General features: G+C 44.8%; 1 protein-coding gene across 2 annotated transcripts in view; it reads left to right on the plus strand.

The window, feature by feature from the left end:
• The window catches only part of itgb1a (integrin, beta 1a), a 46,374-nt gene extending 25,423 nt beyond the window's left edge, over positions 1–20,951 (plus strand). Inside the window, exons 2-17 of one of the 2 annotated variants that reach the window (XM_079259560.1) lie at positions 2,435–2,495; positions 2,580–2,665; positions 5,540–5,774; positions 5,861–6,031; positions 7,333–7,571; positions 7,666–7,821; positions 7,907–8,002; positions 9,129–9,218; positions 9,387–9,527; positions 10,589–10,791; positions 10,870–11,108; positions 11,187–11,409; positions 13,755–13,990; positions 14,074–14,240; positions 18,256–18,333; positions 19,991–20,951. In XM_079259560.1, coding sequence (XP_079115686.1) covers positions 2,435–2,495; positions 2,580–2,665; positions 5,540–5,774; positions 5,861–6,031; positions 7,333–7,571; positions 7,666–7,821; positions 7,907–8,002; positions 9,129–9,218; positions 9,387–9,527; positions 10,589–10,791; positions 10,870–11,108; positions 11,187–11,409; positions 13,755–13,990; positions 14,074–14,240; positions 18,256–18,333 — 2,421 coding nt within the window. In that variant the 3' untranslated portion in view covers positions 19,991–20,951. The remainder of the gene's footprint in view (positions 1–2,434; positions 2,496–2,579; positions 2,666–5,539; positions 5,775–5,860; positions 6,032–7,332; positions 7,572–7,665; positions 7,822–7,906; positions 8,003–9,128; positions 9,219–9,386; positions 9,528–10,588; positions 10,792–10,869; positions 11,109–11,186; positions 11,410–13,754; positions 13,991–14,073; positions 14,241–18,255; positions 18,334–19,990) is intronic. The other variant, XM_079259561.1, reaches the window with a different exon arrangement.

Raw genomic sequence — 20,951 nt, forward strand, 5'->3', positions numbered from 1 at the left:
AGCAGGTATGCTCAGGTACTGCCTCGCCAGCACACTGAGTTTCCTGTACCTGGTCTCGTTGCATTGCCACCACTCCAAGGGGTTTTGGTCGGCTGGGATGCAGGGCTCCTTGAAGTACTGATCCAACTCGTTGTGATCAGCCTCGGGGCCGGCTGCACAGTAATCCTGTCCAAACAATGTGTCAAGTGCTGTGGCACTTGTGATTTGGGACTGAGAGGATGCTGGGCGATGTTCCTCTGTGTGAGGCTGAACATCAAGATCACCGGATGAGCTGGGCTGTTCTTGGAAGCTATGGTAGAGTTCAGTCAGTCTTTCTCGGACGGCTACACGAATGGCTGGGTCCAGAAAACGGAGGTGCTTGTGCCTGGGATCCAGAGCAGGGGCAATAAGCGCTGCGTTGCGTGCGAAAAATAAATTGTAGCTTTTAAAGCTTAGTGTGTAGCTTAATAACATGGAATGTATGTTATCTAAATACCCATAATTCCATTAGATTACAATGAATTGTTGTTTATGGGGGTTTAAGGGATCAAATTATGACCAGGGTTAGTTGTGCTGTTGGGGGACTTGCGCTTTCTCAGGGAGTTGGCAACTGTGGTCTTGAATTCAGTCACCTTGGCTGACTCTCCACCTTGTGGCTTTAGTTGCCTGGACAGGAGACTGGACGTAACTGGATGCAAACATGGGATTCACTACACAGCTGTAGCTCAGGAGGAAGAGCAGTTGTCCTTCAGCTGGTAAGTTGGGGGATCGATTCCAGGCTTCCGAAATGCCGAAGTGTCCTAGGGCAAGACACTGAACCCCAAACTGCCCCCCGATGTGTCTATCGGGGTATGAGTGTGTAGAATGAGTGTGTGTGTGAATGGGTGAATGTGACAAGTAGTGTAAAGCGCTTTGACTAGAAAAGCGCTATAAAAAAACAAGTCCATTTACACATAGCTGTTGTTGCACACTGCAGGCAAGATATCCTCGAGTGTCTGCCAGTTGCCCATCTTTGTTCCAAAAGCCGCTCAAACATTTCAAACACCGAGTTCCACCTAGTGTGGCAGTACTGGATCAGTTTGTGGTCTGGGAGGTTCTGCTCTGCCTGCTTTCTCTTCAGGGCAGCTGTTGCCACTGTGTTGTGGTGGAAACGAGCTACAAGCCTGCTACATGCACCAACGAGCCACTTGCTATCTTGAAGCCATCTTTTATTGCAAGCTGGAGAGAAGCACGGGACCGATTCCCACTCAAGGAAACGCTTGTTTGCCACCACCATATTACTGGCATTGTCCTGTACACAGGTGGACACCTTCCCCACCACGCCTCACTCCCCGGCAGCTGCTTTAAGGTGGTCCGCAATATTTTCTGCGGTGTGCCGCTCATCAGTACGGCTTGTCTGAAGGACAGTGGTCTTGCGCTCCCAGTCCTCAATGAAATGTCAAGTGATGGTAATATATGACTCCATGTGAGAGCTGTCCACGAGTCTGTAAAAACAGCCACCTTGTCCACGCGTTGCTAATCAGTCCTCAGTTCTGCTGCGCTCTCCTTGTACATATTCTCCACTCTGGTAGCTGTTGTTCGCCATGATGGTGGCTTGTACTCTGGCTCCACAAATGATACAGATCACTGTAAAACATTGAAAAACTATGTGCTAAAATATTTTAATAATGCTATATAACTAAGACATAAGGTACGACAGCCCCGGCTGGCTTTTAAAGGACAGATACCTCTGTCACCGCTGGATGATGCAACCTTTTAAAGATTTTTAACTGATTTGTGACTCAACATTGCACCATCATTACCATGACCTGAAGAGTTTTTTCTATGTCAGAAGATCTCATCGTCATGCAAACTGCTCAGAAATGTTTTTCCAATCTTTATTTAGAGCCAATAAGAATCATAATTATCACCGAACAACTGCAAATTGGAGCTCAGCTTCACCCACTGGTCACAAACCAGTTTTGGTGCAAATAGCAGCGCTGCGGTCCTTTATCCATGACTAAGTCGTGAACTTTACTCTCATGGTCATAGTCTGACCAAAGAGCCTGTAGTTTGACTGGAGATCAATAAACATAAAAACACGAGGTCGGTGTCAAGGGAGCTGATGGTGTTTACAGTAAACGGTTAGGGTGGGAGGGGCCACAGTGTGTGTTTGTGTGTAAAAGTGGTCTGAATTGAAGTAGCTGCCTTTTACTCTGTCACAGCCTGAGAATAGCGTCCCCCCCCACCCCCCACCCCATCACAGGATAATTGATTAGCTCCAATTATAGCCAGGCCATTTACAGATACTATCTGTTATCTCTGGCATACTCTTCCTCACTCTTCTGGACCCTCCTTTGTCCTGTGAAATGATAGATATATAGGCAGCCCCCCCCCAACAATTAAACACAGTCCCCTGCAGCAGATTGTTTGTGCTAAACATATGTCCTTGTGCTTTCTGTTGTCTTTTTTGTAGATGGACCTGAAGCTGATCTTGATGACGTTTTTGGTCTTTTATGATTGTAATGCACAGAAAGGTGAGGTTTTTGTCGCAACATCCTTCTGATGTCAGGTGAACTGCATCTGACTTCTGATTTACTGTCCTTTTGTGTTTTCCACAGAGGGGAACGAGTGCGTCAGTGCCTCTGCCAGATACTGCGGGCAGTGCATCCAGGCTGGAGCCAAATGTGGCTGGTGTACCGACCCAGTACGTGAATCAAAGCTGTCAGCTGTATTCCGTGCTGAGGGGGCAGTGGACGCTTAAAAAATATTAATAATAATATTATTAATAATAATATTATTATTAATAATAATATTATTAATTAATAATAATATTAATAATACGCTTCTCCGTATTAAATTGCTTGTCTATTCTTTACCCTCTCTGATGGTGATTGATTCATTTTTTTAGCGAGTGAAGTTTCATGAAATGGTTTGAAACTTTATATCAGCATTATTAATGTTCATGGCTAAAATTAAGTCACCAGCAAACATCCAGAAGATGTGGGGTGAAATTATGTAATGGTCTCAGAACGGACTGAGATTTTTCTGTATGGAAGGGATCCATACTGAGTTTCTATGTGAAAGAGAAACTATCCTGCACTGTAGGTCCGTTTAATCTGGATGCAGAAGATGGATACACAGATAGACGGACAGTTTTGTCAATGTGTTGTACCTGTTACACGTAATTTGGTCCATTTTCAAGAAGTTCGGCTATCTTTTACTTAACACAGAAAACAGAGCAATATCACCGGAAATCCTGAGGGTAGTGTTGAGTTGTGTAAGTCTGGGAGCTCCCTAAGGAGATCCCCAAAGACCACAAGGGGTCCCCGAGGCTTTGAACAATCTGAGCCATCTCCACACACTGTCCTTTTTTTAATGAGAGGCAATATGTTGATTTAACTTTGGCTTTATTGACAGGATTCAGCCAGAATACATTATTTATGGCACAAAACCAAACATGGTTTCAGCAGGGGGTTGGGCAGGAGGTCCACGGCTCTCGTTTTTTGCATGAAGGGGGTAGGTTGGAAACGACTGGTATAGCAGACATGTAACCAGAGAAAGGAACAAACAGCGAGAACAGGAGGAGACAATGCAGAAACTGCCCCAAAAAAACCTGAAAAAGACAGAAGAAATTGGGAACCAAAAACTTTAGGATTTTCTTCTTCATCTTCTGGTGTTTTCAGACATTTCTAACAATGTATTATCGCTACAAACTGGGGTCAAACATGGAGGTGATCCCAGCACTGCCCACTAGTGGATAAACTGACATAACAACTGTGGGAACATAAAAATACACGTGTGGAGAATGAGGGCAGCGATGTCAGATGACATTTGACACCGACATTCCTGTTTACTTATGCAAGGGAGCAGAAATGGTCTCATAGCTACAGGCTCTGGCTAATGCTCGTTATGGTGAGTGGACGTTATGGCTAATGGAGATAATGGCTAACGAACAGTATGGCTTGTGGACAGTATTACTAGTGGATGTTATGGCTAATGGACAGTATGGCGATTGAATGTAATGGATAACAGACGCTATGACTAACGAACAGTATGGCTAGTGGACGTTATGGCTAATGAATGTAATTTCTAACGAACAGTATGGCTAATGAACAGTATGGCTAGTGGACAGTATTACTAGTGGATGTTATGGCTAACATACAGTTTGGCAAGTGACTGTTATGGCTAACAGGCAGTTTGGCGAGTGAATATTATGGCTAACGAACAGTATGGCTAGTGGATGTTATGGCTAATGAATGTAATTTCTAACGAACAGTATGGCTAGTGGACAGTATTACTAGTGGATGTTATGGCTAACAGACAATTTGGCTAGTGGATGTTATGGCTAACAGACAGTTTGGCTAGTGGATGTTATGGCTAACAGACAGTTTAGTTAGTGGATGTTATGGCTAACAGACAGTTTGGCTAGTGGATGTTATGGCTAACAGACAGTTTAGTTAGTGGATGTTATGGCTAACAGACAGTTTGGCTAGTGGATGTTATGGCTAACAGACAGTTTAGTTAGTGGATGTTATGGCTAACAGACAGTTTGGCTAGTGGATGTTATAGCTAACAGACAGTTTAGTTAGTGAATGCTATGGCTCACAGACAGTTTGGCTAGTGGATGTTATGGCTAACGCACAGTTTGGCTAGTGGATGTTATGGCTAACAGACAGTTTAGTTAGTGGATGTTATGGCTAACAGACAGTTTGGCTAGTGGATGTTATGGCTAACGCACAGTTTGGCCAGTTTAGCTAGTGGACAGTGGATGTTACAGCTAGCCCAAGCTTTAAGGAGAAACCAGCGATAGAAGACGTTCTTCCATCGCTAAATTTTGTTTTGGAGAACTTCGGCTTGCCAGGGACATATGTTAATGGACAAAGACACGTGGAATAGAATAAATCAGTCTGCAGCTCTTGTGCCGAGCTGTGTTCCCTGAATAGCCATGGCCCTCACGTAGCCCCCCCCCCACCCCCACCCCCGCTTCACAGGTGGATGGAAACTCTTTTTCCTTCTGCTTTTAAATATATTCTATTTTAAAGAGCTTTACTAAAACTTTAACATATTTCTGTGTCTGGCACTTTTGAATGACAGCAGACATGGTAAAGTAAGTCAAATGTAAAATATTTAAAGGGTTTTTACTTTAAATACAGACTATCTCTCACACAAACAAATTCTAATTGATCGAACATGTTGTAGTCCTGCAGGTAATCATATGATTTTTTTTTTTTTTTTACAGCATACATGAAATTAGAGTTACACTTTTAAAGGAAAACATGAAATATGGTTTAAATTCATTTTTTAAAATTTATTCAAGTCTTTTTCTCTTAAAGCCTCCCTCCCTGCCTTATAATATTCATGTATGGAAATTGTCCACTAAAACAGAAGCTTATCTCTATGCCATGTTTTTATTTATGTCAGAATATTTTATACATTATTAATAATATTGAGGTTAATTCTTATGTCAGACTTTCTTTTTAATACGTTTAAACATTTCATTTATTGGTTTTATTTACATGGAATGGTGAAAAGTAAATAATTTCTGTTGATTCTCTATGATCTCACTTGATGCTTTCAGGACTTCCTGAAGCAAGGTGAAACTGTGTCGGCCCGATGTGATGAGGTGGAGTCTCTAAAGAAAAGGGGCTGTGTCGAGACGTTGATTGAGAGCCCACACGGTGGACAGAAGGTCGACAGGAACAAGGCAGTTACAAATCGCAAGAAGGTTACAGACCCGAACCGCAGAGAGAAATTAAAGCCAGAGGAGATCACTCAGATCCAGCCGCAGAAAATCACCCTCACCCTCCGATCTGGTGCCAATACATGTTCTCATAGCTGATCAGAAGATGATCTTACCTGTTATGTACCCGTTGTCATGACTGTGGTCCATTTCATGCAGGCGAGCCCCAGACCTTCCCCTTGAAGTTCAAGCGGGCTGAAGATTATCCTATTGACCTGTACTACCTGATGGACCTGTCCTTCTCCATGAAGGATGATCTGGAGAATGTTAAGAACCTGGGGACCAGTCTCATGTTGGAGATGTCTAAGATCACTTCTGACTTCAAGATAGGTGAAAATTATCACAATTATTGTTCTTTCAGTCTAATTGAGGACACTGGGTATTAGTAAATGGGTTCAACTTGCACACAATGATATTTTTCTATGAGTTTGGGTTATTTCTGTTATGAGAAGCTGATTGCTGGCCTCCAGCTTCAAACTAAGTGGTTCAGACAATGAATGAAAGGATGCTGAGGGGTTTGTTGTGAAACATAAAGAAGCATATGAGAGACTGAAGTGTGCCACGGTGTTCTATAAATGATATGGAGGAAGCTGAGAAACACAAGGTCTTAAATTGTCACAAAGTGTCCACGCCATCGGCACTAATGCAACCCCATCCCATCAGAGATGCAGGCTGATAACAAGCTGGATGCTCCCTCTCCTCTTTAGTCTGCAGGACACGCCGTCCATGCTGTCCACACACTATTTCACATCTTCATCCAGGTTTCCACTCAGAACATTTTAAATGAGCTTTGGTCCAGAGAAGACGGCGTGTTTCTGGATCCTCTTCACATATGATGGAGCTTTAACCTGCATGTGTGGATTTCAGCCTGAACAGGGTTCACTGGTTTCTGGAAGCTTCCTGAGTCCATGCACTGGTTTCCAGTAAAGAATCATGTCTGCTGTTCATGCAGAACATCACCAGCATCCAGCCTGGTCCCAGCATACAGAGATTCCTTCAAATTCTCAGAATGTTTTGATGATATTAAACACTGTAGATGGTGGGATCTTCAAAGTCTGAAGAACATTTTTCTAAAATTTTCCATAATTTTTAGACCCAGTTTGTCTCAGACTGGTGAACACCAGAGAGACTTTGCCTCTGAAGTGCTCCTTTTATACCCAGTCTTGTTACTGGCCTGTTAAAATGAACCTAATTAGTTCCTCTAGTGGCCCTGCGATGGACTGGCGAGCTGTCCAGGGTGTATCCTGCCTTTTGCCCAAAGACTGCTGGGATAGGCTCCAGCTTCCCGCGACCCTTCTTGGACTAACCGGTTAGGATGATGAATGAATGAATGAATGAATGAATAAATAGTTACTCTAGTTGATTTTTGGTTTATGTGAAATCCTTGCATTCTTTTAAGAAATGTCCTGACTTTTTAGGAACTGGGTCTGTGTATAGGATCAGTTTTTGTCCACAGCAACTGTAAAACCTTCAGAATGCATTAACTGGTCTGCACTTCCGGCGTTTTCCGTCTGACCTGCACAAACAAACCAGAAGATTTTACTCATGAGAGAACTGCTCATCATCTCACCCTCTGACTGATTTCCTCTCAGTTTATTTGTTTAAAGTAACATGTCTCTTTCCTTTGAAAGGTTTTGGCTCCTTTGTGGAGAAGACCGTCATGCCCTACATCAGCACCACCCCGGCCAAGCTGCTGAACCCGTGCACAGGCGACCAGAACTGCACCAGTCCCTTCAGCTACAAGAATGTGCTGAATCTGACGAGCGACGGCCAGAGATTCAACACTCTGGTGGGCCAGCAGCAGATCTCTGGAAACCTGGACTCCCCTGAAGGGGGCTTTGATGCCATCATGCAAGTGGCAGTGTGTGGGGTGAGCAGAAGGAAACGCTAGGCTCAGATCTTCAGCATCTCCTGGAGAACTTCTTTACTTCTACTCTGATTGTTTCTCGTTCATCCGTCACCAGAAACAGATCGGCTGGAGAAACGTGACTCGTCTGCTGGTGTTCTCCACCGACGCTGGTTTCCACTTTGCTGGAGACGGCAAACTGGGAGGCATCGTACTGCCCAATGATGGAAAATGTCACTTGGAGAACAACGTTTACACAATGAGTCATTATTATGTAAGGTTTAATCTTCCGTAGATCATTTTCACAGATTGTTTGTTAAATTACAAAAGTGTGTTTTTGTCCTCCATCTTCTGTTCAGGACTATCCCTCCATCGCTCACCTTGTTCAGAAGCTCAGTGACAACAACATTCAGACCATCTTCGCTGTTACAGAAGAGTTCCAGCCTGTTTATCAGGTAAGGTTTGGTCTCTAAATGATTCAAAACTTTCATTATTCTGCGTGTTTCAGATGTGCACAAAAAAGAAACCACTTCCTCTTTCACTGCTAAACTTTTGGATAATAACAAAAAATGTGTCCAAGGTCTTTTTGTAGGTCTAAAATTAAGCATATTGTTCATTGGCCTATTGTACAGTCATTTATTAAACATTCATTGATTAAATTTTCTGCCTCCCATCTGATATGGCATAACCTAAATAAATAAAATACATCTACAGATCTTGGTCTCAACGGAGAGCTGAGATGTGAGATAACTACATACGTGTCAGAGTCAACATATGTGTTACTGTCTCACAGTAAATTATTCTGGAATACAGTAAAAAAAAATGTTATCTCCTCCCAGAAGAAAACTGTTACTGTCAGTGGAAACCAAAAGATAAAAAGTCAGTTCATCTCGGAACAAGTAAAGTAATCCTAGGAAAAAGTAAAGTAATCCTAGAATGAGTAAAGTATTCATAAGAATGAGTAGAGTATTCCTAGAATGACTAAAATAATCAAGGAATGAGTAAAATAATCCTAGGAAAGAGTAAAGTAATCCTAGTAGAAGTACAGTAATCCTACGTAGGAGTAAAGTATTCCTAGAAGGAGCAAAGTAACCCTAGGTAGGAGTAAAGTAATCCTAGAAGGAGCAAAGTAACCCTAGGTAGGAGTAAAGTAATCTTAGGTGGGAGTAAAGTAATCCTAGGTGGGAGTAAAGTAATCCTACGTAGGAGTAAAGTATTCCAAGAAGGAGCAAAGTAACCCTAGGTAGGCATAAAGTAACCCTAGGTAGGCATAAAGTAATCCTAGGTAGGAATAAAGTAATCCTAGGAAGGAGTAAAATAATCCTAGGTGGGAGTAAAGTAATCCTAGGTGGGAGTAAAGTAATCCTAGGTGGGAGTAAAGTAATCCTAGGTGGGAGTAAAGTAATCCTAGGTGGGAGTAAAGTAATCCTAGGTGGGAGTAAAGTAATCCTAGGTGGGAGTAAAGTAATCCTAGATGGGAGTAAAGTAATCCTAGATGGGAGTAAAGTAATCCTAGGTGGGAGTAAAGTAATCCTAGATGAACTGGGCTTTGATGAAACTTGTTCTGAACTTTCTCTGCAGGAGCTGAAGAACCTGATCCCGAAGTCGGCCGTTGGGACTCTGTCTGCCAACTCCAGCAACGTCATCAACCTCATCATCAACGCTTACAACGTGAGTTGTCCTGACGGAGCGGAGCAGGCCGGCTTTTCCTAAACACGCTGCTCACTCCGAGCTCCCATAATCCTTTGTTATTGTATTCTGTCACAACAAAAGCTACTAGATGGCGTTCCAGTGCAGGAAATAACACAGTTGGTCCTCTTATCTCCTGCTTTCTGACAGTCTCTGTCGTCAGAGGTCATTCTGGAGAACAGCAAGCTTCCAGAGGGGGTGACCATCGCGTACAAATCCCTCTGTAAAAACGGAGTGGTGAATGAGGGAGAAAAAGGACGGAAATGCTCCAACATTTCCATTGGAGACGAGGTGAGAAGGAAAATCTGGACTTTTTATGCTTTTGCTTCATCAGGTGAAGGTCCAGTTTGTCTGGTTTCTAAAGGAGACATGTTGTCCTCTCACTAAGATAACGGTGTCATCAACCAGTCTGGGACGGAAATGCCTCCCAGTCTGCTGTGAATGAGCCACCTTTTTGTTTCCTGTTTTCTTTTTTCTGAACTCTGCTGCTCATCACACACACTTTACAAACAAGGAGGAAGGAGTAAAGTAATCCTAAAATGAGTTAAGTAATCTTAGGAAGGAGTAAAGTAATCCTAGAATGAGTAAATTAATCCTAAGAGCAGTAAATTAATCCTAGGAAGGAGTAAAGTAATCATAGAATGAGTAAATTAATCCTAGGAAGGAGTAAAGTAATCCTAGGAAGGAGTAAAGTAATCCTAGGAAGGAGTAAATTAATCCTAGAAGCAGTAAAGTAATCCTAGGAAGGAGTAAAGTAATCCTAGGAAGGAGTAAAGTAATCCTAGAAGCAGTAAAGTAATCCTAGAAGCAGTAAAGTAATCCTAGAATGTGTAAAGTAATCCTAGGAAGGAGTAAAGTAATCCTAGAATGAGTAAAGTAATCCTAGAATGAGTAAAGTAATCCTAGAATGAGTAAAGTAATCCTAGAAGCAGTAAAGTAATCCTAGAATGTGTAAAGTAATCCTAGAATGTGTAAAGTAATCCTAGGAAGGAGTAAAGTAATCCTAGAATGAGTAAAGTAATCCTAGAATGAGTAAAGTAATCCTAGGAAGGAGTAAAGTAATCCTAGAATGAGTAAAGTAATCCTAGAATGAGTAAAGTAATCCTAGAATGTGTAAAGTAATCCTAGGAAAGAGTAAAGTAATCCTAGGAAGGAGTAAAGTAATCCTAGAAGCAGTAAAGTAATCCTAGGAAGGAGTAAAGGACTCCTAGAAGGAAACACATCTCCATTTTACAGGAAAAACAGCCTTTCTGCCTGCATATATGCTGATCTGTGATTAACTCTGAGCTGCAACCCATCTACAAACGGGACTCTTCATTCCCTCTAACAACAGTATTTTCCGTCATTTCCAGGTATTGTTTAATATCAGTATCACGTCTACCGGCTGTCCAAAGAAGGGCGAGTCTGAGACCATTAAGATAAAGCCGCTGGGGTTCACTGAGGAGCTAGAGGTGGTCCTGAACTTCATCTGTGAGTGTGAATGCCACAAGTACGGCGTCAAGAATAGTCCAAACTGCCACTTCGGTAACGGCACCTATGAATGCGGAGCGTGCAAGTAAGCCCGTCGTCTCCGTGAGCTGCTTCTGTGATCATGTCAGGAAAATGTGGGAATCCCAACCTGTCCGTCTGCCAGGTGCAACGACAACCGCGTGGGCAGAAACTGCGAATGCAGCAGCAACGACGTGGCCACCGAGGACATGGACCGGACCTGTCGCAAGGACAACGGGACGGACATCTGCAGCAACAACGGCGACTGCGTGTGCGGCACATGCGAATGCAAGAAGCGAGACAACCCGGAGGAACGGTACAGCGGCCAGTACTGCGAGTGCGACAACTTCAACTGCGACCGCTCTGGAAACAAGCTGTGTGGTGGTGAGTAGGAGGTTCCACAGAGGAGCGCCGTTTACGCAGCGCTGTCTGGAGAAGTGAAAACGTCACTCTGGTTTCCAGGACACGGACGCTGCGAATGCAGAGTGTGCGTCTGCGACCCCATGTGGACAGGGAGCGCCTGCGACTGCTCGCTGGACACCAGAAGTTGCATGGCCAGCAACAAGCAACTCTGTAACGGAAGAGGGACGTGCGAATGCGGGACTTGCAAGTGCACGGACCCCAAATTCCAAGGTCCCACCTGTGAGACGTGCCCCACCTGTCCAGGAGTCTGCCATGAGCACAAGTAAGACCTGAAACCAGACGTGGACTGTTTTCAGGTGGATTAGAGGTTCTTCTGTTCTCATCATCCCTTCAGGCGTCCTGCGGCGTGAGGAAAGGTCCGGAGATGTGCCGGTCGGAGGCTTCTGCAGTCTGTGTTCATGTGCTTCCCTGCCATCTGGACACTTTAGAGGGACGGACCGGTCCGTCTCCATAAAGTGTCCCTACAGAACAGATCACTTTTATCTTCCTGCAGCACTTTGCAGCTGTGTTTCTGTCATTTAATTATTATTTTTAAAAGAAATTTACCATATTTTCTACACCATAAGAAGCATTTAAAGTCCTTAAATTCCTCAAAAATCAAAGTCTTATGTATTCATAATTCTGGCTGTCCTTATTGACCTTTAACTGATTTTATGAGGTACACGGTGCTCAAAAAACTGTCAAAATGTTTTCGTACGACTTTGATTAGTTACGAAGCCGCATCGCTTCAGGAGCCTGGCGGAGTGATACGTACTGTGCTTTGGCTTTAACATACTGGGACCGGTTTACTCTGTGGGACGAGGGCTGGGCGATATGACAATATAAATCGTCATGACGATAGGTAATGTCTATCGTTTCATATGAGGTTCTATAGTTTACGGCAAAATAAGTTGCTTTACATCAAGATGCGCTTTACGGCACGCTGCGATACATAAACATGGAGGAAGACGGTAGCAGGCGTGTTTCAGAGGATAATTCACTAAAAGATGAGCAGCCAACCCAAACTGATGAGTTTGTTCCTAAAAGAGGGAAATTTCTGCGGTTTGGATATAAAAAGACTGACGTGGAACCGACAACAGACTAGCTCACAGTCCCAACAACAGACTCCGACACAACTAACTCGTTTTATCACCTGCAGGAATCAGGATAAAGAATAGAGTCAATAAAAGCAGCAAAAGCAGCGTCAGGTGGAGGTGAAAGCTCAGAACAAACTCCAGACCAAACGCTGCAGCAGGTATTTACCTGTGGAACGTCATACGGCCATAGTTCCCCCAGATGGAAGGAGATCACTGCTGCTGTTGCCTAGCAACACCTGATACATAACTGATGGCTGACACAACATTACACAGTTTTATATGGTTGTGTATCATTATGGGGATGTAAGATGAGCAATGTTGGGATATGAGGTTGTATCGCCCAGTCCTACTGCAGGACCATGGAATAAACGCATTAATCCACCCGTGTATTACAGGTTGGGTTTTAATGCTTCACACGGAGTCCACAGCGCCACGACATTCAGTGGTGTGATACACAGTTTTAATCCGCTCATACCGCCATGGTCCCACACAGTAAATGTTTATTTATTTACCTTTATTTAACCAGGAAGTCGCATTGAGATCAGAAATCTCTTTTCCAAGAGGAACCTTTAAAACCTGGAAAAACTTTTATTTCTTTTGTACAAAACCTGCTAAATACGCTGAAGAACAGGAACTAGTTTATGTCTGCCTCCATGTAGTTTTAGTGCTGAACTACAGCGTGTTTCTCTTTCACCTGTCAGCAGCAGCTGATCTGAACCAGCTGATTACCGCGTTGCTATAGTGACACCCGCACCGCGTGATGAAAAGGTGATTTAACTCGCCAAAACATGAACATAATGCTGCCGACTGGCACTAGAATGATCTCCGACCATGATGCACCTTCTGGTCAGAAAAACACGGTACCAATCAACGCTTCATTGTGATGAATTGATGGATCTGCAAACCGGTTGACCGGATAGTTTGGGGGTTTGTGTGTAATAAAAGAACGATTGCTTTCAGATCTTTTCATTTGTCTGGAGCTTAGAAATGTTTTCTCATTGCAGGAAATCTTTCCCGGTTCAGTTAATGTGGCATTTCCTGGTCTGAGAGCTGAAAGCTTCCTCCTCTCTTCCTTGCTACAGGCAGAGCGGCGATCCATGTGTCGGGCTTAAATGGCTGCTGAACTGTTCCCTGTTCCTCCTGCAGGACGCCTGCTGAACTGTTCCCTGTTCCTCCTGCAGGACGCCTGCTGAACTGTTCCCTCTTCCTCCTGCAGGACGCCTGCTGAACTGTTCCCTCTTCCTCCTGCAGGACGCCTGCTGAACTGTTCCCTCTTCCTCCTGCAGGACGCCTGCTGAACTGTTCCCTCTTCCTCCTGCAGGACGCCTGCTGAACTGTTCCCTCTTCCTCCTGCAGGACGCCTGCTGAACTGTTCCCTCTTCCTCCTGCAGGACGCCTGCTGAACTGTTCCCTCTTCCTCCTGCAGGACGCCTGCTGAACTGTTCCCTCTTCCTCCTGCAGGACGCCTGCTGAACTGTTCCCTCTTCCTCCTGCAGGACGCCTACTGAACTGTTCCCTCTTCCTCCTGCAGGGACTGCGTGGAGTGTCGGGCTTTCGGCACCGGTGAGAAGAAAGACGAGTGTAAGGAGAAGTGTGATTACTTCAAAATGATAAAGGTGAAGGACCGCAGCCAGCTGCCGCAGCCCAACACAGCCCCCTACCCCATCATGCCCTGCAAGGAGAGGGACGCCAACGACTGCTGGATCTCCTACACATACGCCATCAACAATGACACGGAGACGGAGGTCCATGTGGTGGAGAAGCCCGGTAAGCAGGGAGCTGGGCTGCGAGGAGCCGATTCGCCTCCGGAAGGAGGAAACTATTCATTCATTTCTTCCCGTCTGTCTCAGACTGCCCCTCCGGTCCCGACATCATCCCCATCGTGGTAGGCGTGGTCGCCGGCATCGTCCTCATCGGATTGGCTCTGCTGCTCATCTGGAAGCTGCTGATGATCATCCACGACCGAAGGGAGTTCGCCAAGTTTGAGAAGGAGAAGATGAACGCCAAATGGGACACGGTGAGTTCTGGATGTGAAGCAATGACTGCGAGGAGGCCGTTCACTCGTCGTTCTGGCGTCCCGCCGTGAGGCGCTTCTCTGTGTCTCCATGGAAACAGACTGAATTGTTTGCTGGAAAAATGTTGGAGGCTTTGTGTACTTTGTTGGGAATGCTATGCACGCCGTCCTGGGCGTGACCACGGCTCCTCCCCTCCCTGCTGCTCGCCATGTGTCGCATCATCAGCCAACATCAGTGTGGCTGAGCTGGAGCTCACATGCAGGATTACAGCTCCATCTACTGGCGGGAGGCGGGAGGCGCCGGAGTGGGAGTGGCTCCTCGCTGCTTACAGGGCAGCTCGCCGCTCCAGATGCCTCTCATCTAGAGAAACGGGAGACGTCGCCTTCCTGGCGACATAAAGCAACATAACGGACGCTGGTCGCGCAGCGCGCTCCCTCTCCTGCCTTCTTTTCCTGTTTACAGTCGTCTCATCGTGATCTGAAGCCTGAACAGAGAAACAGAAAGCTTGTTCACACAAACTTTCTCCCTTTCAGGACGTTTTTTTTAGACATTTTATTTAAATCATGAAACTGATCAGAGCTCCTTATGAAATCACTCAAACCAAAAAACACTGAGCAGAAATAACTAAATAAATCAGTTTTATTTGTAAAAGACAGAGGAAAAAACCAGATAACTTTCCTTCAGCAAGGAAACTGAAGCGGTAACTCCGTGATGGGAACACGTTGACTTTTAGACAAGAGGGACGCTTAAAGAACGACTTGGACGGAAACTAATCTGTTCAGAGCGGAACTAGTTACCCGTCAGGGTTAGGGCTGGGTGTCCATTCACATTTCAAGAATCGATTCTGATTCTGAAAATTTAGAATTGATTATCACAATTGGATCTGATTTGTTCTTATCTAATACGGTTTTATTTATTTATTTTTATTGACATGACTGTGTTGTTCTATGCAACATAATAATACTAGTATTATATTGACATTTAAAGGTGGAGTATGTAAGATTTTCAATATTTTCAAAGTAAATTAACTAAAAATATAACTACAATCATAATTAGATCCAGTCTGTTCATATTAAATCACAAGTTTAATTAATGACAAAGACCCTTCTTAAATGTTTGCCTACCAGTGCTTTTTGTCATTTGTCATTAATTAAACTTGTAATTTAAAAACACATCAAATATGGAGAGACTGGAACCTACATGTTAAAAAAAACTATCTAATTATGATTGTAGTTATTTTATTAGTTAATTTAGTTGGAAAATATTGAAAATCTTACATACTCCACCTTTAACAACAAATTAAAGAAGTATCCATCCATCCATCTTCTGCCGCTTATCCGGGGTCGGGTCGCGGGGGCAGCAGCCTCAGCAGGGAAGCCCAGACTTCCCTCTCCCCAGCTACATTTGCCAACTCTGCGGGGGGTATCCCGAGGCGTTCCCAGGCCAGCCGAGAGATATAATCCCTCCAGCGTGTCCTGGGTCTTCCCCGGGGTCTCCTCCCAGAGGGACGTGCCTGGAACACCTCACCAGGGAGGTCCAGGAGGCATCCTGACCAGATGCCCGAGCCACCTCAACTGGTTCCTCTCGATGCGGAGGAGCAGCGGCTCTACTCTGTTCTCCTCCCGGATGACCGAGCTCCTCACCCTATCTCTAAGGGAGAGTCCGGCCACCCTGCGGAGGAAACTCATTTCAGCCGCCTGTATACGAGATCTCCTTCTTTCGGTCACGACCCACAGCTCATGACCATAGGTGAGGGTAGGAACGTAGATCGACTGATAAATGGAGAGCTTCACCTTCTGGCTCAGCTCCTGACAGACCGGCGCAGAGCCCGCATTACTGCAGACGCCGCACCGATCCGTCTGTCGATCTGACGCTCCATCCTTCCCTCACTCGTGAACAAGACCCCGAGATATTTAAACTCCTCCACTTGAGGCAGGACCTGACTCCCGACCCGGAGAGGGCAATCCACCCTATTCCGGCTGAGGACCATGGTCTCAGATTTTGAGGTGCTGATTCTCATCCCAGTCGCTTCACACTCGGCCGCGAATCGCTCAAGCGAGAGCTGGAGATCACGACCAGATGAAGCCAACAGGACCACGTCATCCGCAAAAAGCAGGGACCCAATCCTGAGGCCACCAAGTCGGATCCCCTCAACACCTCGGCTGCGCCTAGAAATTCTGTCCATATAAGTTATGAACAGAATCGGTGATAAAGGGCAGCCTTGGCGGAGTCCAACCCTCACCGGAAACGAATCCGACTTACTACCGGCAATGCGGACCAAGCTCTGACACCTGTCGTACAGGGACCGGACAGCCCTTACAAGGGGGTCCAGTACCCCATACTCCCGGAGTACCCCCCACAGGAGCCCCCGGGGGACACGGTCGAATGCCTTCTCCAGGTCCACAAAACACATGTAGACTGGTTGGGCAAACTCCCATGCCCCCTCCAGGACCCCAGAGAGGGTATAGAGCTGGTCCACTGTTCCGCGACCAGGACGAAAACCACACTGCTCCTCCTCAATCTGGGATTCGACTATCCGGCGGACCCTCCTCTCCAGGACCCCTGAATAGACCTTCCCAGGGAGGCTGAGGAGTGTGATTCCCCTGTAATTGGAACACACCCTCCGGTCCCCCTTCTTAAAAAAGGGGACCACCACCCCAATCTGCCAATCCAGCGGTACTGCCCCCGATGTCCACGCAATGCTGCAGAGGCGTGTCAGCCAGGACAGTCCCACAGCATCCAGAGCCTTAAGGAACTCATCCACCCCCGGGGCCTTGCCGCCAAGGAGCTTTTTGACCACCTCAGCGACTTCAGCCCCAGAGATAGGAGAGTCCACCCCTGAGTCCACCAGCTCTGCTTCCTCATGGGAAGACGTGTTGGTAGGATTGAGGAGGTCTTCGAAGTATTCCCTCCACCGACCCACAACGTCCCGAGTTGAGGTCAGCAGCTCCCCACCTCCACTGTACACAGTATTGATGGAGCACTGCTTCCCCCCCCTGAGCCGCCGGATGGTGGACCAGAATCTCCTCGAAGCCGTCCGGAAGTCTTTCTCCATGGCCTCGCCGAACTACTCCCATGCCCGAGTTTTTGCCTCGGCAACGGCCGAAGCCGCATGCCGCTTAGCCCGTCGGTACCCATCAGCTGCCTCCAGAGTCCCACAGGCCAAGAAGGCTCGATAGGACTCCTTCTTCAGTTAAAGAAGTATTGGAAGTTAAAGATGGCTGTGAGGAGCCCAGTTTAATTTTCACCTTTTATTTCACCGACCGGTTGGTTTGGGACGACATCTTCAGAGATGGTTCCGAGTCACCATGACGTGGTGCGGTTCTGCTACTTTCATCAGCCGCCTGAAGCCCTCATTTACAACAACAACATACGGGAGCATATCGTTGCAAATGAAGCCCAGAGAAAAGCAGAGCTGTCTGGTAGATGTAAAGTTTTCTTGACTTTCATCGGTTGCGTCCCGGCGGACGGTTTAGACATGAGATCATGTCTCAACATGCGGTTCTTTAGGTTTCTGGAAAACTTCCCCTCCGTTCGTCATGTCTTACAGATCACTTTGCTTTTGTCGAGTCTTTCTGTTTGTCTTTTCTGAGTCCGACTTGTTTCCAGATCTCAGCCTGAAACGTTTCGGGCGTTTTCAAAGCCGCGGCTAGGCTAACAGTGCTAACAGTGCTCGTACCGGACGCACCGTTTTAACGTCCTCACATGAAGCGCGAAGGCGTGAATTCTATGACGCGGCGAAAAGGTTCAATTTCACCGCAATAAAAATTTCCTTGGACTGACGGATCAATCTTTAGGAATCAATAAGATCGATCTTTTCGGCACATCTCGAGTCAGGATTAGTTAACTAGTAACTAGTTACTGCCAGTAGAAATGGAGCTAAACAGGTTTAACTGGGAGGATTCTGTTGCTTCTTCTCAACTTTTTCTGATTTATTTTTCATCTTATCTTCCTGCTTTTCTTTTCTTTGTGCTGCTTTTTACTTCTGCTGAACTTCTGTCCATTTTCTGCCTGTAGCAAGAAAACCCCATTTACAAGAGTCCCATCAATCAGTTCCAGAACCCAAACTATGGACGCAAAGCTGCTGTCCTTTAAGTTTGTATTTCTTTTCCTCGTTCCTTCATCTTCCTGCATGGCCTGTTGGTGTGTGTCCCACCCGGCTCCTGCTTTTCTGCCTCCTTGTTTTTACCTGGTTAATCTGGTTAATCGGTTAAAGTAAAGGGTGATGTTCTATGGATATGTAGAAATACGTCTGCATGAGTGTGCTGTGACGAGACGCCAGAAAACTCTGTTGTTGGAGAAAAACTAAAGAAAAGTGAAAGTAAACAGTAAGTATTTTATCCTACTGAGTATGACGGCACATCAGCATGGCTGTTTGTCAGGTGTGATGTGAATAAAACTCTAAAAACACTGCGACGTTGTGTGAAAGGTAAATAAAAACTAAATTCAGTCATTTTCTAATCTCATACGATCATATTTTATTCCCTGCAACATGTCAGGTGCAAATCTGATGCAGCAACATGTCTGTTAAAAGCTGGAAAAGTCATTAAAAATCAACTGGATGAGCATTTCAGAGAGGCAGAGTCTCTCAGATGGAAGGATGGAGAGACTTTCCCCAGTCTGACAAACTAAAAGTTGGAGAAAACTTCAGAAAACAACTAATGATTCTTACATATGTGACCACAAACTGCGGCTTTAGCTAAAGCTAATATGCAAACATGACAGCGATAACTTCCAACAGGTCAGTTAACCAAGCGCACAGAGATTCCTCCCAGCTCTCTAAATCTTTCCATGATATTAAAACTTTCTTTACAGTTTTACATGAAATGATAATTTTCTGAAATGATTCCACCATTGTGCGCCTGGGACAGCGCTGCTATCTGAGGCTCAGCTTCAGGGGCGCCGCCAGGAATTATGGGTCCTAAGAAAGACACCGGCATGGACTCCACCACTTCATCGCAAATTTTAGATTTTTGTTTTTGTTTCAAGCTGATAAAAAAAAAAAAGCTTTTCATGGGAATAATAAAGATCTAGGGCTGCGTTTAACCTTTTATAGGACAAGTGACTATTTATGATCACTTTATTTCCTTTCATATTCAGCATGAAACTTTTTTTTTTTTTTGTTAATGTAAGAATAGAATGGTCTTGGTTCATACCAGAAGGACAATTTTAGGTTAAAATTTCTAGTTTGAAGGTATTTTATTAAGTGCCCTATAAAGGGTTAAATCACATCTAACTAGGTTATTTTAATATAAATGGTTTATCAGTTTATATTCCTGCTATATTTTATAACAACCTTTGGAAAAAGTATTTATTATTTTTAATGAAGGTGTAATGATTTTATTATATAGTATGTACATCTTTTTGGGCCCTTATGAAGTCATGGGGCCCTTAGAAAACTCCCCCCCCACATATGGCTCCTCTGCTCTGCTTCTCTGACATGTTGCCTTTTAACCAGATGAGTTGAAATTCTCCTTCAGTTGTTGCTTTTCCAGCTTTTTATTGCAGCTTTTTGTTGCAGCTGTTTACAGACGTGTTGCTGCGTCAGATTTTCCATCAGAAGACAAACCGTCTCAGTTTAACACCTGATATGTTGTTTATCTTCTGCAGGGAATAAAATAAGACCTGATGAGGCCTGTAAATCCTTCGGGTTGAGTCTACATTTTGCACAGCGTCCCAGCTGTCGTTGGCGAACACTAACCGTTCCATGGAGCCTGGTTGCTTCGACTGACTGTGTTTTTTGCTTTTTCAGGGGGAAAATCCGATCTACAAAAGTGCCGTCACAACCGTGGTCAACCCCAAATACGAAGGCAAATGAAGCGAACTCTGCTGACGTGTCCGACAGCTGCGTGGTGATTGGACGGGAGCACGTGGTGGAGAAACATGCGTGTATTTTGTTGCTTTATCATTACAATGCCACTGCATCTGTTACTTTTACTAACACACAAGATTTATATGCGTTTGTTGTATTTTAGATGTACAGTATACAGTCTGTGTATATACTTGGAAGTTGCATATTTGCAAGTTTTTTCCTGCCGATGGACTGGTGTGGGCAGTTTTTCAGATTTTTACCCATCCAGAGTGGATTTCTGGATTATGCATCGTGTGCAGGAGCTTCTGTGTTTGCAGCGTTGTTCTGGTTTCCTGATCCAGACAGAACCGCCGTTCGCTGGTCAGCTGTAGCCGCTCGTCGTGTTGTAAACATCTGCAACATCTGACCGTCTTCCTTCGGACAGATGTAGTGAAGCAGATCATGCAGAGTTTGGACTTCGTATTTGTCCTGAAGGAGTTTAATCCCAAACTGAAGGCAAATATGAGGTGATTATTTGTATTATTTTGCTGATAAAAGGGATTGCAAATCACTGGCGAAGAGGAAGACATCGATGAAACAATCAGAGGAGTTTAATGGTTACAAGTTGCAATGAATTCAATATTGTTTCTGCATTTATTTTATAATCTCAGGTCCCCACGTCCAGTAACCAAATACACGTCTTCTGTCGGCTTCTTCTGCAACTTTGTTTGTCTGAATCTGTTTGGTTTAATGTTTAACATGAGTATTTGTTGATGGAAAATGTTCACACCCTCTGAAACAGCGCACACACACACACACACACACACACACAAGCTTTTTTACAGTATTGATTTCAAAGTGCCTTTTATTTCAGTACTCTGCTCTCTTTAAATGCTGTGTGAGATATTTATTAAATACAGAA

The sequence above is a fragment of the Telmatherina bonti genome, assembly GCF_933228915.1.
Source record: "Telmatherina bonti genome assembly, chromosome: 20".
Classification (NCBI taxonomy): Eukaryota; Metazoa; Chordata; class Actinopteri; order Atheriniformes; family Telmatherinidae; genus Telmatherina; species Telmatherina bonti.